Source organism: Melanotaenia boesemani, chromosome 6 (genome assembly GCF_017639745.1).
Source record: "Melanotaenia boesemani isolate fMelBoe1 chromosome 6, fMelBoe1.pri, whole genome shotgun sequence".
NCBI classification, from domain to species: domain Eukaryota; kingdom Metazoa; phylum Chordata; class Actinopteri; order Atheriniformes; family Melanotaeniidae; genus Melanotaenia; species Melanotaenia boesemani.
In genome coordinates, this window is record NC_055687.1 from 7,455,808 (window position 1) to 7,474,925 (window position 19,118).

Sequence of the window (19,118 nt, forward strand, 5' to 3'; positions counted from 1 at the left end):
TGTGGGTGACGAAACAAAACAAAAAGAGAAAAAAGTCTTGCGGCAAACAAATGACAACGGCCATTGATTTGAATTTTCCATGTCAATTCTCTTTCCCACTTGATCAAACTCAGGGCATTTGATAAGTGAAGGATAAAAGACGGAGGTGATGGAGATAGGGGTGTTTGTATTGGTGTGTGGTTATGATAGCAGGGGGAAAGGGTTGAGTTTTGATCTGTTTTCTTAATTTTTTCCCCTCTTTTGAATAGACAGTTTGGGCTTCAGCACCTGTGATAAAGGACATTCTTTAGCCAGAGAGCTCTGATTCATGTCTTTGAGTAACTCCTTGAGGGCGTTTCTTACTGTAGAGTGGCTCCATTGCTCTGGCGGCAGGTCCTCCAGCTTAGGACAACTGTGAAGAGAGAGGAGACACACAGGGATGGAGAGGGAAAGATGGAAACAGGATAGGTCATGAAAAACAAAAAAATAATGATTTTTTAATGCACACTTTGCAGTAGAAAGTACAAAAGTAGAAATAACCTTTTATAATCGGAAGTTTCAGGCTCACTTGGAGAGGTGTCACTTTAGAAAGTGTGCATGTGCAAGACGAGAATGGTGGACATAATGTTTCTGAATAAGCTCTGATGCACACATCTGATGTGTGATTATGTTTGATTGGCTACTTCCATTTCTAAAGACCAAACAAATGAAAAATATAGGTACAACATGACCAAACAAAAAGAAGCATTCTGTATGTTTTCTTCCATTTTTCTATTGTAAATATCACAGCAGCTAGCTTCTTTGTCTCTATAACATCTACTGTGCTTGTTATGGTCAAGCGTAAGCTAGCACATTTCATCAACTTATAACTATACAGCCTGCCTCTTACACTGGCTGGAAACTAGCTGAGGGAAATAAACCCAAGTTTAATCTCACCACACCAGTTATAGTTGCAACAAATTAACCCCAACCAACGGTTTTGATCAAGCATTGAATGACAAAACACACAAGTCCCAAACTCACCAGAACAATGTTATAGATTAATCTTGAGTGGATGTTTTGCACTCTTTTCTTTCATTATGCAGCGTACAGACTAAGAACCAATCGGTGCAATCCCAGCAAACATCTGGGCCAAGAGTTCCTTGTTTTAATGTAGGTAAATTTCAAAATGTTGACAAAGCTAAATGATTTAAAGCTTTGCATGCCATTTAATTGCCTTCCTGTATGCAAATACTGCTCATTAAAAAAGGACTTTTCAATACTTCTGTAACTAAAATGTTGTCCCTTGCTAAGAGATTCTTTTTTAATAATATGTAGATCTGTTTATGTACAGTATCAGTTTACTTAAAGTTGGCCTAAACAGCCACAGAGTCATTCTATACATCTAACTGTAAAGTTGCATGCTACTGGCTAAATGTAACAGCCAATTCTTATGAGTAACTCAATTATACCACATAATAAACCAATGTTAAAACATAAGTCTTTTACCATTAATTAGTTTGTCAACTGATTTTTCATCTGCTTCTTATCAAAACACAACTCTCAAAACCCCAAAGATGCTTATAAAAAGTGAAGGAGAACCTAGATAAAATTCTCCATCATTAACATTTGATAATCAGCATTATTGTTGTTTAATTTTCTGTTGATGGGCTGATCGTTCCTCCACTAACTGAGCGTGGAACTACAAAACTGCTGATTTGGGAGCAAATTATCTTCCTAAAAAACAAAGATGCAAAACATGTTTGCAGTATTAGTGAAACCCTGTTTGAACTACATTTATTGATGAATTGAACTAACATGAGACAGGCAGAGCAGCACAGACAGCGGGGAGAAACCAGAGAAAGAGAGCTGCATGCACACAGGCCCTTGCTCGCTTTTTCCTGCTGCAAGCGTCCCTCCAAGACAGACAGATTTCATTTGGCGCATCAAGCAGATGCATCTGGAGATTACTCCGTCTCTCCCTTTCTCTGCCTCCCTCTCCTCTCTTTCATATTCTCCCTCTCTCCCTCTTTCTCTCTCTCCTGATTGTTCTGATTAGTTAATTACTTTATACAACACATCTGCTGGATTGATGCATGAATTATACATCAGCTGCATGTGGCGACTATTATTTCGTGTTACTTCTACCTTTCTGGCTCGTTGTGCTCGGCGAAACAATTTAAGGTCCTACTCGGTGGATTTCTGTAGCAATCGGGGTTGGAACGGTGGGGGCAAATTCAATACAGTACAATACTGACCATATGCAGCAAAGATCACTATATATTTCAAATATACTGGCTTTGCCTTTAGCTGGTGTAAGAACAATGTGCTGCAGGCATCCAGTTCCACCTGAAAACCACCGGCTTCTAGGTTTTGAAAATAAGAAACATATTTAGATGGTTGGTGAAAGTGGAGATAAGTGAACCTGGTTCCAGTGATTGCACTGATTCTGATTTAACACTCCACATGTGCAAGACACATGTTTGCCGTTTTATATGATGCTTATCACCAAATAATTTTTGGTTAAACCTGGCTTTACATTAGTCAAAGGAGAGGGGTGATGAGTGTGTGAGACGATGTTTAAGCCTCTGACCATAAACCCATCCTTTGATGTGTAGGAAATATTACGAGCAGGGAGAAAAGAGAGGAATGGAAGAGAAAGGGATGCGTGCAATGGTCCAGGCCAACATCTGCTAGTAAGAAAACACACAGACTCTTACATGCACACTTTTTATCATGCCAACAACGGATTTTCCAGAACACCTTAAACTGCTCCAGCAGCTAGAAAGCCTCTGAGGAGAAAGGAGAGTAAATGAGGGGAGTGAGAGACAGGCAGAGGAAGAGACAGAGAGAGAGAGAGGAGTAGTAGAGAAAGACAGCTATCCATGCATTCAGAGGCTGGCAAGCTGGAAATAAACACAACCTTCTGTGTTCTGGCTGGTGGACGTGTTCACATCAGTCGGTGCATGTGTGAGTGCTTGACTGGTGATGGTGGGAGGTGGTGGGGGGAGACAGAAGGAGAGGCAAAGTGAGGTAGAGGGAGTGTAGGAACAGCTCTCCAGAGGGTTGCAGAACCCTGGGTTAGCATGCAGCTGGCACAAGCCTCCACAGCAGTGCCAGTCGGCTGTTTGTTGTGTGTGTCTTTGTGTCCATGAGCATATATGAGCCTGTTTGTGTCCAGGTCTATAAATGTGTGTGTGTTCTTGTTACGCATATAACTACAACAAAGCCTCACATCTACAGAGAAGAATTTAGCATAGAATATGATGAGTGATGGCAGAGGACGGCTAGCAGCAGTAGTCAGGAGATGGATATCAGAATCAGGAAAAATAGATTAGACCTAAAACATCCAGGTGCAGCCAGGTTTGTTTGTGGAGTTATTTCAGGTGAACAGCCTTGTTGGAAGTCATTTTTAACAATGCAGTTGCCAACCCCCCCAGCCCTTTTTTTTTTTTTTTTTATTAAAACCGCTTGGTTCAATAACTACTGCTTTACTACCATTTTTCATTTTACCAATCTCCAATGCAAAATGTCAGTCTTATCTGCAAATAAGTTAATATCACTTAGCAGTTAAATTTGGAACAGAACAGGAGGTAAATCCACTCGACCATGACCGTGAAAACTAAATTGTTAGCAATGATTGAAAGATGTAAGGGTGGTTTCACTATCTGAGCTCCCATCTCTTAATGGGTAAATTGACAAATAAAACAGTTTCTGTGTTTCATTGGCATCGCCGGGTGAAGGAAGTTTTCATTATTCAAATGGGGTTTTCCCCCTTCCGTTTCCTGGGAGCGGTCAGTCTGTTGTGGGTGTGAGTGATAATGCTATTCTCAGTATCAAACACACAGATTGGCACCTTCCTCTGGGCAAACAATACGTGATGTGTGTGTTAGTACTCTAATCAGGGATTAATTCGACTCTTCAGTTTATGCATTAAAAGGAACTTGTGTGTTTTTGTTCAGAAAACACTGTAGCATGTTGTATACGCTGCCTGGTCAAAAAGAAAGTCACCACCAAATAAATAAATAAAAAAAAAAAAGTCACTAATACTTCGTTGGACCTTCTTTAGCTTTGACCGTGGAAGCATTCACTGTAGCTTGAATGAAGACCAGACCAACTCAGCAACCCCAGATCATAGACTGCCCCCACAGGCTTGAACAGTAGACACCAAATATGATGGCTGCATCACCTCATCCTCCTCTCGCCTTACCCTAATGCTCCCATCACTCTGAACAGGGTATATCTGGACTCGTCAGACCTTCTATTGCTCCAGGCTCCAATCTTTATTCCCCCTAGCAAATTGCAGCCTTTTTATCAGGTTAGCTTCACTGATTAGTGGTTTTCTTATGACTACACAGCTGTTCTGTCCAAATCCCACATTGTTCATGTTGAAACTTTCTTATTTTAACTATTAAACTGAATTCTACTGGTGTTGTTTGATGATCTGATTTCACCAAATGTTTAAGTATCACCAATCACCATCACTCAGGATTTTTCTGACTGAAAGATGGTTTCCCACTAACCTTCCAGTTTTTAATAATGTGTTGGACAGTTCTTAACCCAGTTTCTGCATCTCCTGAGATGTTTTCACAGCTTGATGCCAATGATTTGACCCTTTTTGAACAGAATATCCATGACCAGTGGAGATGTGTTTTTCCACATGGTTGTTTAAGAAATAAGAAGCTACTTCCATCAGTTGGGGTTAAATTACTTGTTACCAGCTGAAAGATAATCACCCATGCAGTAATCATCCAATAGGAGGCTCCTACCTATTTGCTTAGTTAAATCCAGGTGGCGACTTGGTTTTTGGCCAAGAAGTGTATCTACGTCTAAGCATTTCTAAATTAAATAATAAACGTTATGTGTCTTAACGTGTGTGTTTCCTACCTGTGCAGCTGGATCTTAAGCGTAACCACGTGGTAGACGTCCTGCAGCATGTCGGCCACCGTGGCGTCCGGTGCATCTGTCACATACGATAGGGGGACGGGATTCCACTTCCCCACCTGAATCATACCTGTATAAATAACAGGCACATATAGATTTAAATGTGGCCACACGTAGGATTAAGATGTGGATGCAAGAACAAGTACATCTAAACATCTGAGCTCACTGTCACTGCTTAATTTAAAACGGTAACACATGTGCGGTGTGAATAACACCATGTGTAGGCACCCGGGAAGCATCTTGGTGCCATAAACACTCTTCATTTCTCTTTATTTGTTGCTGAAATCACAACAACCGTGCGAGAATATCTCCTGACACTGTCTCAAAACCAGCGTCAGCCCACACAACAGGATGTGAGAAGGAGGACTGCTTATGGGAGAGGTAGACTTAGATATGCATGTGTGTGTGTGTGTGTGATGGACAGGCTATAATAAAAGAGCATGCAATGAGGGTACCTTGAAACAACCAGCTTTGGCCTTTGTGTGCTCAAGTGCAATTAGCAGACCCTTTCCTCCACCTGCCTCACACACCTACACTATGTATATGTATATAAATATATAAAGTATCCATGTGTGCAAAGTATATAAAAGTGCATGTAAACATTTTAGCGGGTAAACCTTCACATCTGCTGACATTGAGCATACATCTGTGTGGGAATGTGTAGTGTGAGTGTGGTGTAACTCTCAGGAGACTTGAGCATCTCTTGTCTGGGATCAGTGTCAGGATGTGTTACTCTGGCTTTAGATCTGCTGGTGGGAGGCTATTATGGCCTCAGAGTGTAAGAAAACGCTGCAGACGAGACATTAAGCAGCATGAAGAGAGAAAAAAAAAAAAAATCAAAGAAAAGTGGGATAATGTGAGTGAGAGTTACCTTTGGCCTGGGCTGCTGAGCTGTGGGAGTAGCCCAGTGACAGGAGGGCCATCTCAATGAGCTGGTTGAAGAGCATGTCCTTACGCACCAGGACAAATTCGGCGTGCTCCTCCTTGCTGTCGAAATCCATGGGGTTCTCGTAGTGCTCGACCACACAGAACACAGGCAGCATGTTGCCTGACAACACATAGACATAAGTAAAGACAGAGTGTTCACATTTCTCCACATGCAAACTCTGACCTTCAGTTTTCTGTTGGCAGAAAGATGAGATTAATATTTAGAGCTGATGATTAAGTTAAACTGAGTGTTGAGGGATTATAGGGGCATGACTCAACTGTTGCTGGATGGAGGAAAAGAGCTTCAATAGGAGTCAGGACCACAAAGGTATACTTCATTCTTTAAACCTTCACCTTTATGTCCCAATACCAAATTCTCACATTAATTTGAAGGATTTCACTTCACACAGGTGTCAACTTTAAGCTAACGTGTTGCTTGCAATGTTTAGTGTGACCTGTACACACACAACAGAATTATAGCACTCAGTTCAAAATGAAACAGCCAAAAAAAATCCTACTTGTTCCTCCTTCTTTTGGCACAATATCGGCTTTATTCAAAGTCAAGGTGCTGCAATCAGATTTGCCTTTTACAACGATTGCCAAGCCAAAATTACCTTCCCGTGATGAGAAACTTTTTCACTCTGAGGTTTCCTAGTCTGTGTCAACAGAGGCTCTGCTGTTGGGTGCAGTGAACAATCCTTGTCCAAAGACTAAATGTTCAACTGTGCAAACAACACCAATATAGCATTTTTGTTCAAACAATATCCTCTGCAATTTAAGAAAGTTTAAGGAAAAAGAGAAACATGGCCTTCTGAAGTTTCTCTTTGAATTAAAAAAGAAAAAGGAGAGAGTGAAATTCACATTTAATGTTAATGAGGTGGTTATGAGATGTCCTGCTGCTCTACGTCTCCACTCTGCCGTCACCCGGACAAATATCACTATGTTTATTGTCACTGCGGACGAAAATGATCCACATTCTAATATTTTCAGATCCCAGGCATTCCAGAAGATGCACACAGCTCTGGTAAAACAATCAATAAGCCGACAAATGCAATGGAATGTGCTGAAAGAGCTGCTTTTCTCCTCCCCTGATTTTAATAGATAAAGATCTAACAATAAAGACTGCTGTGTAGGTTCATTTGGGGGGATCAATACTGGCTTTGTTTCCAGGGAGCCCAGAGAGGGCTGCGGTAAATATTGTTTCGGACTCGGACACAATGCCCACTGTGGGGACTCTGCGAAGCCTCGGCGGCAGACCGCCCGCCTCCCTTGGCTGCTTCGCCCTTTACTAACCTAAAACAACTGATTGATGAGTGGGAGAGGCAGGGGAGGCATGAAGAACCGAAACATGGTAGGAGGCCAAGAGAAGCAGAGATGATGAAGGTGAGAAATTAGGCCCTCTCTCATCTGGAGCGCAACACGTAGGTAAAATGTGGCAAATAAGAGAAACGGCCCATCTGAGGACACTTACAGCCACATTCCAAGAGTTTCTGCATTCCTGTTGGCCAAAGAAAATCAAACAGTTGAGCCTTAGCAGCCAAGTGATATTACGACTCCAAATCTGCAAGTTTTGGGACCGACAAAACATAATCATAAAAAAGTTGGATAGCTTTGCCCACCATGTTTTTCATAAGACGACACCAGTTATATCAAAAAGCTATGTCAATATGAAAGTAAAGGCTCTCTTTAAACATAAACAGCTCTTAAAGGACCCAAAGTTTCCCTGTATAAACAAACGTCAGAGCAGGAGGGCTGCAGTTGGAGCGGTGACACAGCGCCGTGCTGCACGACACAGGAATAATTCTCACACTGCTTCTCTATTAGCTTTTGTCTGGGCAAATAAGAGGGAGTGTGTGCAGTGTGTGTGTGTGTGTGTGTGTGTGTGTGTGTGTGTGTGTGTGTGTGTGTGTGTGTGTGTGTGTGTGTGTGTGTGTGTGAGCTGAGATGACTAAAGAAGCATTGTGAAAAGGTTTAAGAGTTTTGGAGAGCGTGCAGGGTTGGTGGTGGGTGGAAGATGGTTTGGATGTGTGTGCATGAGGGGGAGCAATTTAAACTGCATTTAAATTGCCTTCCTCTGTTTACATGGATTACTTCTCTCTTGTGTGTGCACAAACACACATAAAACTTTGACTGCATTTGTTTCATTTACTTGATGCAAGTTAGTGCTGTAACTAATCATTTCTTTTCTTATGGTTCATTTATGAAACATGTAAGACATGAGAAATTACACTTTTAATGATTAATTAATCTGCAAAACATTTTTCATGAATCGTTTTGTTGAAAAAATTTGATAAAAAGTGACAAATAGCAACATAATTTAACATTTGTTTGTCCCATCAACTGTTTAAATCCCCAAATAGTTTATTTTTTCACACATAAGATAAAGAACTCAACTTTCTTGACAAGTTATTATTATTTTATCAACTGATTAGTTTAAGTGCCTTTGATTTACCTCTCAAAGCTGAGGCAAAAACGCACTAAATTTACGATGATATAAAAACCACTTTCACATTTGATTTGCTGGATATAATTCAGATTATTAGCATTAAATCAAAGTAAATGTTTAATAAAATCTATTTTATTTGAATGGACTAAAAGATTAATTTACTAATTGTTTCCCTCAAACACAGCCCTCCCGCCTACCTCTCCTGTGGCAGGTCTTCAGCAGGTGGCCGCTGGGTTTGTACGGGACCCCGGCTAGTTTGGCCCCGGTGCTGCCCAGCCTGGCCCGGCCCAGGGGGCTGCCGTTCTGCTCCAGCCGGGGCAGCTTGGCCGGCGGGGCCTTGGCCTCTGCCATGCTGCTGACCATCTCAGAGTTCTCCTTGCCCAAACACGTCTCGCTGAGATGTTCCATCATTCTCAGCACCTCAGCTCACTATCACCTGGAAAGGCACAAACAGAATGATTCAGCTGTCAACGTGTGTGGAATAAAAATAAATGTACAGCTGAAAAATTATAGGAGTAGAGATATGAACACTAAATCTTTTGTGTTTATATTACCGACATGTGAAGACGTGAAGGGATGTTATTAGGGCAAAAATGTGCTTCACGTACTGGAGACATCATGACGGTCACTGTCAATTCGCCTCAGTTATAACAAGTCAGGCCACAGCAGTGTTACTGTAATACTGTAATGTTCCCATTTTTCAACACATGTATTATGTATGGATGTCCCACTAGAGATTCCCATGTGAGAAGGGGCAAACAAGCCCTGGTTTTTAGTGCAAACACATTTATTTACTGGGAGATTCCACTTGAATGAATACAGTGCAGTTTAAGACAAGGTGCCTTCACAGCAGGGGAAACTAACGTAATTCGGTCTGTGAGTCACTTCGTGTGGCTTCACATTCATGACGCAGCTCGGAGGGAAAGGAGGCGACAGGCCGCATTGTTGTTTTGTTGTGACTGACACACACATCAGTTACATGACTTTACAGGTGTGAACTTTATTTTTAGCTTTTGCAAGTACTGCACAATTTTCATAGCAAGCAATAAGTTTACAACTTCAGGAAGGAGGGGAAAAGCAGCTTGAGGAAACTCCAAAACAGGCAGCTGCTGACTCATGAGGGTAGTCATCAAAAGTTAAAGTGGGAAAGAAGAAGAGACATGGGAGGAATAAGCAGAAAAGATGGAGGAGGGGTGCTTCATCACCTACAGGTGCTTCAGTGCAAAGATACATAAAAAAATCATACAAAATCACAGCAATAAATGTACGAATTTAATGTTTGATCAAATACAACATATGGTAAAAATCTAATGGTGGTTAATGGGTGCTGATGGACGTGAACTGGAATGCTGTTGTCAAAGATTGAAAAGGGCAAAATCATCCACCCCCACTAAAGATCATGAACTCCCCCATTCATAGCAAGCAATGAGGCAACTAATTCCCCACAAATAGGGGCCAAAAGAATCCAGACCCGGATAGTCTAGATCCAGGTCAGGATTTTTAAATTACCTTAAAATACAAAAACCAGAGCAATAGTTCAAATGGACAGACTGTCCCTAAAGAGGTGAGTCAAGAGAGGATAAGTTGAGTTTAAAAACAAGAAAGAAGCCTCCAAACCAACCTGAAACGCAGCACTTCAGCACTGGAGAGCATATAACACCGCCTGGGAAACGCGTCTTCTTCAAGTTTGGCCAGGGTAGAAAAGATTTAAAAAATAAAAAAAAGAAGAAAGAAAAAAGAAAAGAAACACTCGAAAACTCCCGGTTCCTCTCTCGGTGTCGCTCTACGCATGCATGGCAGCAATAATAGAAAAAAATGTTTAAAAAAAAAAAAAGGTTATCAAAATCAGTGTTGAACAAGATGCGTTCTCCTGCTCTTCTCGGCAGCGGACTGACAGGCGGTGCGAATAAACAACAACCTGGGTCTGAGCGAGGGACGACGAGGTCGAGACGGACCGTGGTACGCGAACATTGGTAAGCGGTTGTGTATATGTCTGTGTGCGCGTGCAGCCCTAACGTTAGCTAATTCCGTCCAATCAAAGAAAAAGAAACGGCACCGGAGAGCGTTAAAACCTGCGACATTTAGCATAAAGTCAGCGGTTAGCCGGGTCCATCGGTTACAAGTGAAAGGCGACTTCGGCTTTAGTTCGCACCACAACATCCAAATCAGCGAGCAAGGCAGCCGTACAAGAACAGTTAGCAGCCGCCTCGGACACAGTTGTAATGATAACAACCCCCGCCGCGACCCAATAAACCCTCGTTGTGTATGTTCACGGAAAGACTAACGAACACAAAAATAGCTGAACGTCGGCTTAGCTAAGATGTGACTGCCGGCAGACTGGGGCAGAAAAATAATAATAACCGACTGTGTGCTCCTGCCATGGAGGCGATGTGGAGACGATATGCGGACAGTCGAAACAGGTTCGCAAAATGAAACAAGGAGAAGGGGGTCAAAAAGTGCGGTTTACTTTCCGATGTCGAGGTGGAATAAGGCTTCCTGTGGGTGCATAAGAAAGCTGCCAGCGATAGTAATAGTAGGAGGCGTCCTGTTGGATGGGGATTGGCGTCCGGACGGAGCTCCTCTTTCTTTCTATCTCCCTCTCTGTCTCTCCCCCTCGCACTCCGTCTCTCCCTCTCTGTCCCCATTAAATTATTAGTTGTATTGACTCATCACTCCCCCTCTCCTCTCCTAGCTGCTGGTGCTGCCGCTGCCTGCCTGCGCTTCCCTGTCTCCTCCTCAGTTCAAATGGCGTGGTAGTGGGGGTAAAAAAAAAAAAAACGGGGGGGAGACTAATAGGAGACAGGAGGTGAGGAGGTGTACTTAAGTGTGCGACAAGGACGGAAATAACCCCTCTGTGTGAGAATAAAACTGATTCTTCCGCATCTCAGGGCGAAAAGTCCTGCCGGAGACCAATAAAGTAGAGAAAAAGTAATGGGGTAAAGAAACCGCACGCTCGCGCTCATACATAAACGCATACAGGCGCGCGCGCACAACGGTGGCGCGATTTCCGGCTGTGCGCGCAGGAATTTTTAATCAGCTTGATTAGAGTGAGGCGGTCCTGTATTTATTAGTGGGCAACACACAGATGCTCGAACACACACGCACAACGGAACTGTTAATTTACGATGTGTGTGGTTTATTTATTTATTTTTTCTGTGTTCTCATTTTGCCCCAGTCGTTTTTATTTAATATAACTTATTTTTCTTGCTTTAAAGTAGCAAAAAGTTAGATGAACTATCTGACCTTCACTCAGCAGGGTCCCAATAGCAGACAAACAAATAGAGAAGCTAAAGGTGAGCAAACAACCTGCATGCTAAAGTTGAATAACTACTTCTATGTCCCATTTAAAACTCAATAACTTTACATAGCTTAAATAATAATAAAAAAAAGAAAAAATACAGCAAAATATAAGCCTTTTCCTCTCTGAACTATGACATAATATATCCTAACAGAAATGAAAGAGGGCTATGAGCAAAACATAATTTAAAACATAATTTACACACTGTATTCTTAAAAGAATACATAATGACAATAGTATTTTATTTCTAACTGTATTGATAATGTGTGGAACATTACAGTATTCAGCTGTAATGCTTTATTGCTCATATTTATGTTACATCATAAGTAAGGTGTTAGAATAATCCTGTTTTTAAGTGTGTGTCTGGCCATATTTTTCTCCCCCCCCTTAACTTTCTTGTCCTTTTCTGTACTTACTGATTATACTAATCCTCATATTGAAAAAATATTAAGTTAAACCTCTATATCACAAATAGAAAACACATGTCTTGACTCAAAGATGACATTTCCCATCTTAACACTTTGCTCCTGCCCTTCTGTGACTGTGTTGTTCTCTCAAAAACTTTACCAAAGTAGATTATTTAAAAAATATTAGACAGGCTAATCTCTGTTGATGTTGTCAACAAAACCCTGAACTGTCAAGAGGTTAGAGGGGAGAGGAACAGAATGTTCAGAGAGCAGCTGGTTGATGTTAAGCTATTGTTATTATTTTGTAATTATTTCATGAGCTGCTCCCTGCTGGTATTCTGCAAGAAAAAAAAGCAAAAAAAAAGAACTCCCAGACAAGATAATCTGTTGAAATTATCAACAAAGAAGCCGAGATGCTGTTTGTGTGCAACTGTAAGGTAGGCTAATAATAACAGCAAAGGCCATCTTATTGGTGGATACAAATAAAGGTAACAGCTGCCTTCTTGCTGTTTCTGGCTCTTCATCTTTAGGTCCTGTGAGGAGCCAGAGGGGGGAGTGTTTGAGGCAAAGTTCAGCGTGAAGAGCACATGTGAGCTGATATGTTACACGTTTAATACTGTTACAAATACCTTGGAGAAAGAAAGCACTGAAAGGTAACGAAAGACAAGAAATATTAATATATCCCAACTGTTCAACAGATTATATACCAAGCTTTTTTTTTCTTTCTTTTTTTTTATTCTTTCTAAATGGCAGCATTTTAAAAAGAAACAAAGTGAGGCTCCATCATTGGCCCGATATGTACATAAAACCAAATTGAAAAAAACCTAAATATTTCTGTCCAGGTTGTGTAAGAACAAAAACAGGAAACCAACAGAAAACAGGAAGTGTGTACACCTATCGCAGCGACGGAGCCAGAGGTTGTGAGCAGAGTGCAGAGGTCAGGCATGTGTGAAATGCTACGTAACACCCCATGCTTGCTAATAAATCTTTGCAGGGCACATAAACCTCATCTCTGCAGACAAGACCGAAAATAAATCGACTCAAACAAAGCCATCCTTTCACAAACAATGCGGCTCCGCTCAGCTCGGCTCAACAGTAACCACTGACAACGCCGCACGCAGAGATGCTACAAAACAGTTGTGAAGAAGAAGGTGATCAGTTTAAGCAAGGTGATACTACAGGTCTGTGAAACGGGGCTTGAACTGCAGCAAATTAAATACCAAAAACACATGAAGTGATACAGTGTGCTGGAGAAACGGTGCAGCTACATCCCTCATTCGACCCCTAGTTGTGAAACCAAATCATTGTTCCACCCACCCATGTGAGGTCAAAAGTTTTCTTCCTCTCAAAATACATTTTAGTCCAAAAAGACTGCATTAGGAAGCCAAAGCTGAAGGCCAGCGACGAAGCTTTTAACGGAAAAATACAATGTGAAACTCACCTTTCACACCAGAAATGGAACAATGTCTTGCCAATTTGAGACCTTGTTAGTGTGAAGTTTTGAGGGGGTGGTTGTGTTCAGGGGGCTCCCTCATATGTGGGTTTTTTTAGTCAAGAAAAGGAAAAGATTTTGAAACTGATAATGCAAGACCCTAGTAAATATTTGAATTTATAAACCAAGGCTGCCGCACAGATTCTGTTATCAATTCTTATCTCAACCATTCTCTGGGTTTCAGTGATCTGCCAACACTGTATACTAAACACAGCTGCGGTGTGCAATGTGGTTAAATGGCTCTGCTATGTGTCTGAATAAAGGACCCAAACTGTGGAGTAATTACTGTATTTTTATAGAGAGTCATTTTAACATTAGAAATTCAGTATCTGAGAAATGCAACAGATTTCCAACATGAAGACATAAAAACAGATTTAAAAAATGAATCACTTTGAAGTCCATCCAGAACTGCTGGGTGCAAGATGCATGGTACCTTTAACAGGGATTTTCAAATAACTATACATTCAGCTTTAATCTTTTTTTTAAATATATAATTTATGTTTTTTAGGCTGCCTAATTTCTGCCATATGTGCTCACGTTCACCCTGATACGTAGCAATATGATGTACTGCAGCCTCCAAAACCCAAACCCTCCCTTCTGCAGATTGCTTTACATCACCTTGACTTGTACAGCAGTGCTGCACAACACAACACTGTGCATGCTGACATTTTTTCAACCTTTGACATGTTTTACATGATGTTTGCTGCAGCTCCTGTTTCTGTTTTTTAGGGTTGGGGGGGAGGTTGTTGTTTTTTTTTTCCCCCTGGCCACCGTTAGCAGCATTCTGAAAACAGGAGCGATGGTGAAAGCAAGCCATTGTCGGCAAATGCTCTTTTCTATCTGGCATGACGCAAGCAGCCGCAGTCATTTCCACTGTGATTGTCGGGCACCATCAGAGAGCATCGATAACCCCTGCCAGGCCTTGGCACCGCCAACAGGTGCCGGCACTGCCAGCAAGGTTGGCACCGACGAGGCTGTGAAAACCCTCTGACATCCAGAAGGGCACAGATTTGCTCTGAATGCACCACTGAATCAACACTGCTGATTATCAATTAACATATACCGTTTTGTATCGCACAGAAAAGAGGGAAAAATGGGTTTTGAAACCCAGAAAGCCTGTTTAAAAATACTAGCTGTGTGCTGCTATAATCGTGTGCTGAATGCAGATTTAGCTCTGTTCAAGGTGGGTTTTTACAAGCCTGTGTGCCTTTGTGTTGGGAAGATACAGTGTGCACTATGCATGTACACTAGTGTAATTGTTCAGGCAGGATTTGCTGCCTGATGGCTACATTTGTAAAGAAATCATGAAAAATGACATGACAGAGTGGATGCTGAATTGCAACAAGAGGCATCTCATATTTAAATGATACTTAAACACATTCCACCTGCAGTGTGTGTGTGCATCATTACAGGTACTGTGTGTTTTTTAACCAAATCAGAAGTAGCATATCTGACCTGCTGCTTTTTAACCACATGCTTATGTCTCAGTGGGATGAAGCATTATGTCTGCTTCTTTAATAATCAACTCACAAAAAGAGGGGAGAAAAAAGGCTGGGAATGAAAAGGAAGATGTATCATTGTTGGCTTAGCTTCGAAAAGCGTCTTTATTCAGTGTGTCAAGCAAAGCGGCGCCATCACTTACTATACGTAGGTGTTGTCATGTCTTCATGCTCTCCACTTGTGATGCTTCTAATAGGCATTAATACGATTATTTGGTTACTAATACAAATTAGTCTGCGCATCCAGTCTGAGCAAAAACACAAACAGCATGGGGTGTAAGCCCTGTCAGCGGTTCGACTTGGAGCTCTTTGCTGGAAGTGTCTGCCACAATGAAAACACTACACATAAACATAATGGTATTATTAGAGGCAGCAGAGGATTTAATAATCTGTCGAGGAACGTGTCAAAACATGCCTGCATTAGTGTGGGTGCACAGACGAACCTCAGCCACACAGAAAAATGTCATGTACAGTGAAAATAAAGAAGAAAAAACAAAAAGAAAACAAAGGTGTCATACTGTAGGTGCAGAGAGAAAAACTAACAAGCAGTTAAATAAGTAATAAAAGTGACAAAAATAAGATGAAGCTTTTGTCTAAGCAAAAGAAGTGTATTGATGCAGGTCATTAAGTATTTTATGTGGTTTCTTTTTTTATTCAGAATTAAATTTTTGCAGTAAGAAAGAAGGTTCGTTGTTTTTTGTTTTTGTTTTTTTTTTTTTAGCTTTTTTTCTCTTGAATTTCTGAGGGAATGCAGTCAGATTCAACATATGGGATACAGAATAGGTTAAGCTGTCTGCAGCTCAGAGATCACTACAAACACTGTGCGTCATCTTGTTTTTTCTAGATCTCCTCTCACTTCGCAGGATGTCTTCTCAGAAATGTTTTTTTAAACTGATTTCCCAGCACAACTGTTGCACATAAACACTACCTACTTACATTTTCTATTGAGTTGCCCATGTTTTTTCATACGAAGTGTGAAAACCTCCTTTAAGGGTTATGAGGAAAACACAGACGCAATAAATATTCCATGATGGAGAAATCCATCAAATGAAATGCGGTTGTACGAGAAGTTCTCCGTTAGCTTCTCGTACAACCACCACGACTTTCTATTACAAGAAGAAAAAGTTGATTTTTTTTTGTTGTTTTCAATTCTCATATGTCCACACTTTGCTGTGGGAGGAGGCAGAAAAAAAAGAGAGAGAACAAGGGGGGTGTAATGAACTGAGAGTCGGCTCCTAAGTACTTAATTGTTTTATAATCACATGAAGTCGACAGAAATAGAAGCAGAGCAAGTGGTCTCCACCTCAGGTCTGCTGACAGGAAGGCCTAACACCAGGTCGCCTCGGTGGGTCTCTGCAGAGTCGTGGAACTCAAACTGAGGACCCCTTTTTTTTTTTTGGTTACTTTCAACATTACGGTGCAGTCGTGACAATTTGCTCCATCTCGTTCACACACCGCAGCTCTCCACCCTCGACAGCACTGTACATGATGCAACTCCCACACAAACTGACACATGAACATCCGCTCAGTGACGGCGAGCAGCTTTCATGTTGCATCTGACAAGACCTCCGCCCTCAGGGGCCAAGGCTGTGCCCAAATCTCGACAAAACCGTCAGCTTCGGGGCCATCGGGGTTGAAATCAGCCCTAATTACCACCAGGCCATGCCCGGTCAGTTCAGGCCTGTGCCAGTTCTCCTCTCAGGAATCCGAATTAATGATTTAAAACATCATCCGCACCTCACTCACTGAGAGAACTCTTCACCACCTTGTTTATGACCCCTCCCTCCCCTTCCCATTCTCATTTTCTTCTCCTTTATTGAATTATAAAAGCAATTAGTCATTGAACAATCAGACATCAGCGCAGAGCCATTTTTAAAGAAATGACTTTTCTGTCACTGCACCCTGGACCCCGGTCATCACATGACTGAATAATTAAACTCTAATTTCTGCCTCGTGGATCCCAACAAATAAACAATTAATAGAGTCAGACAAACTGGAGTGTTTGTGTGCGAGTGTGTGAGCCACAGAACGACGTACTGAAGGTTGCTTTGTGAGCGAGGACAGGCCAACCAGGTGAGATCGACCGTCCTGTCCCGCTGGGTTGTCCTGAAGTGGCCGAGAGGCAGTGAAGGGCACAACACCCTGGCCTCCTAGGGAGCGTTAGGGAAACGAGGGCAGGTGATGGGACTGAGTTGCTCGCCTCAGCGTGCAAGAAGTGACGCTAAGGGAAGGGGAATATAAACGTGGGGAAACAGCTCTTAATATTGTGGCTTAAGCAGAAGTGTTGAATAAGTGGCGCAGACTTAAAGATGTGCTGCTTTATCTACATATTTTTCTTTGCATATTTAATCCCTTGTCAAAGGATGCATCATCCATCCACTGACAAACAAAACAGTTGATAAGGCAAGTGTGTTTCTGTGTGTGTGTGTGCATGTTAGAGAGAATACAGTATCTGTTGAAATTGTTTCATTGGGGTACGTGGGTGGGTATTAACAACCTGATCTTAGCGGGATGCGCTTTCCTCTAAATCGCTCTTTTTCTTTCTCTCCCTGAACAAAGGATTCAGAAAAACCTACACAGATCGGATAAAGACAAGCACTGGAATAAAAGACAATGAGTTTTTTTTTCCTCACAAGAAAAAAAATGTATGATGAGAGCTGTAATAATGTGATTTAAATCATGAAAACTTGAATCCTTAAATTGTATTTGTTACACTCTCACGAAGCATGTTAAATAAAATGAAAAAAAAAAAGATCCTAACAGAATGGATGTCTTTTTGGAAGAGCGTGACAAAAACCAACATGAAGGACGTTGGCTTTTTTTTAATATAGATATATATAAATTTCCTGGGGAGGACACAGCATCATTCAGCAGACGGGGCTGATTCTGAATCTGAGGACCCAAAAACACAATGTGACACTTTCATCACTAAGCCAAGGAATCTGGATCAACAGTATGCAAAGCATATGCCAGAACAAATGCAATCAAACATGTTGCAACAACATAACCCTACTCTGCTCGCTCTTTTTCTTTTTTTCAATAAAGAACTTTTCAGATAAAGACAAAATGAGCCGGCATGAGTAAGTCCAGAGTCACACACTAAGCATTCACCCAGGGTGGCATGTCTGTAACCAACAGTGGGGGTTGAGCGGGTGGGGGCTTCTTATATTTTGAGCCTTGGAATGCAGCAATCTTTATTAACTCACCAACCTTTTCTTTTCCAAACTAGCCACGACATGCCATCCCCAAAAGAAAAAAAAGACAAGAAAGGAAAAAAAAGTGGGGAATCATTGTTATCTTTCTCTTCTATTAGCAGTCATAACAGAGCTATTTCATACAGAGGCAGCAGTGGGGAGTGTGCAGGGAAGGAATCCCCAAAGAGCCACACATTAAAAAACGAGACAGGCCTCTTATTTACTGGCGACAGTCTAATAAATACATTTGCTGGCAGCTAAACAGGTATTTACTCCGCTCCCTACCACAGGTATAATTTCACTGTTTGCTGAGCTGTTATTTTGCTACAGCGATAATTATCGAGGTGGTAAAGAAAGACGATTAATGGTTTTAGCCGAGATATCAGTCTCAGCAAAGTGAGCCACAGCCCAGCTCGAAAATCCCTGCAAATGCTCAGCAGTCGGGAGTTTTAATGATGTGCATTTTTTGCAACTATAATAAAAAAAAAAGGCTCCAGAACAAAGATATGACAGTGAAGTTGTAGCAGACAGGTGCAGCAAGTTTTCCTGGACAAATTTTAATACAACTTTCTGCAAGCTGATGATTTATTGAATAATTTGATTTTCTTTCAAAAGCAATGAGGCCGTCTTAATATCATTTAAGTCAGAGCAAAAACAACAAGAATGACAACCTGTGCTTTCCAATGTGCAGACTAATTGGTCTCTCGGGGTCACAGGACAAAGTTTGCTGTCTCTTCTCGCTCTCATCTGACAACCTGCACTTCAGAGCTCTGCAACATGCAGCCGCTGAATTTATCTCAGCTATATGCCAGAGACATGGGAGGTTTAATCAGTGATTTACTCAACCTAAATTTCAAATCAAGTGGCAGTTGAGATGTGCCACAGAATTCCAGCTGAGATTTAAAGGACTGTGAGGAATTCTGCACTGCAAGTGAACAATACGAGGCGATTTC

At 41.5% G+C, this 19,118-nt stretch overlaps 1 protein-coding gene across 7 annotated transcripts in view; it reads right to left on the reverse strand.

The window, feature by feature from the left end:
- Positions 1 to 19,118, reverse strand: part of LOC121641335 (DNA-binding protein SATB1) — a 60,108-nt gene that overhangs the window by 38,656 nt on the left and 2,334 nt on the right. For 5 of the 7 annotated variants that reach the window (XM_041987421.1, XM_041987420.1, XM_041987418.1 and 2 more), the window contains exons 2-5: positions 8,473 to 8,711; positions 5,774 to 5,950; positions 4,846 to 4,972; positions 268 to 391 (exon numbers count right to left, since the gene is read on the reverse strand). In XM_041987421.1, the coding sequence (XP_041843355.1) occupies positions 268 to 391; positions 4,846 to 4,972; positions 5,774 to 5,950; positions 8,473 to 8,686 (642 nt within the window). In that variant the 5' untranslated portion in view covers positions 8,687 to 8,711. Of the gene's footprint in view, positions 1 to 267; positions 392 to 4,845; positions 4,973 to 5,773; positions 5,951 to 8,472; positions 8,712 to 9,896; positions 10,827 to 19,118 lie in introns of those variants that run through there. The other 2 variants (XM_041987416.1, XM_041987419.1) reach the window with 2 other exon arrangements.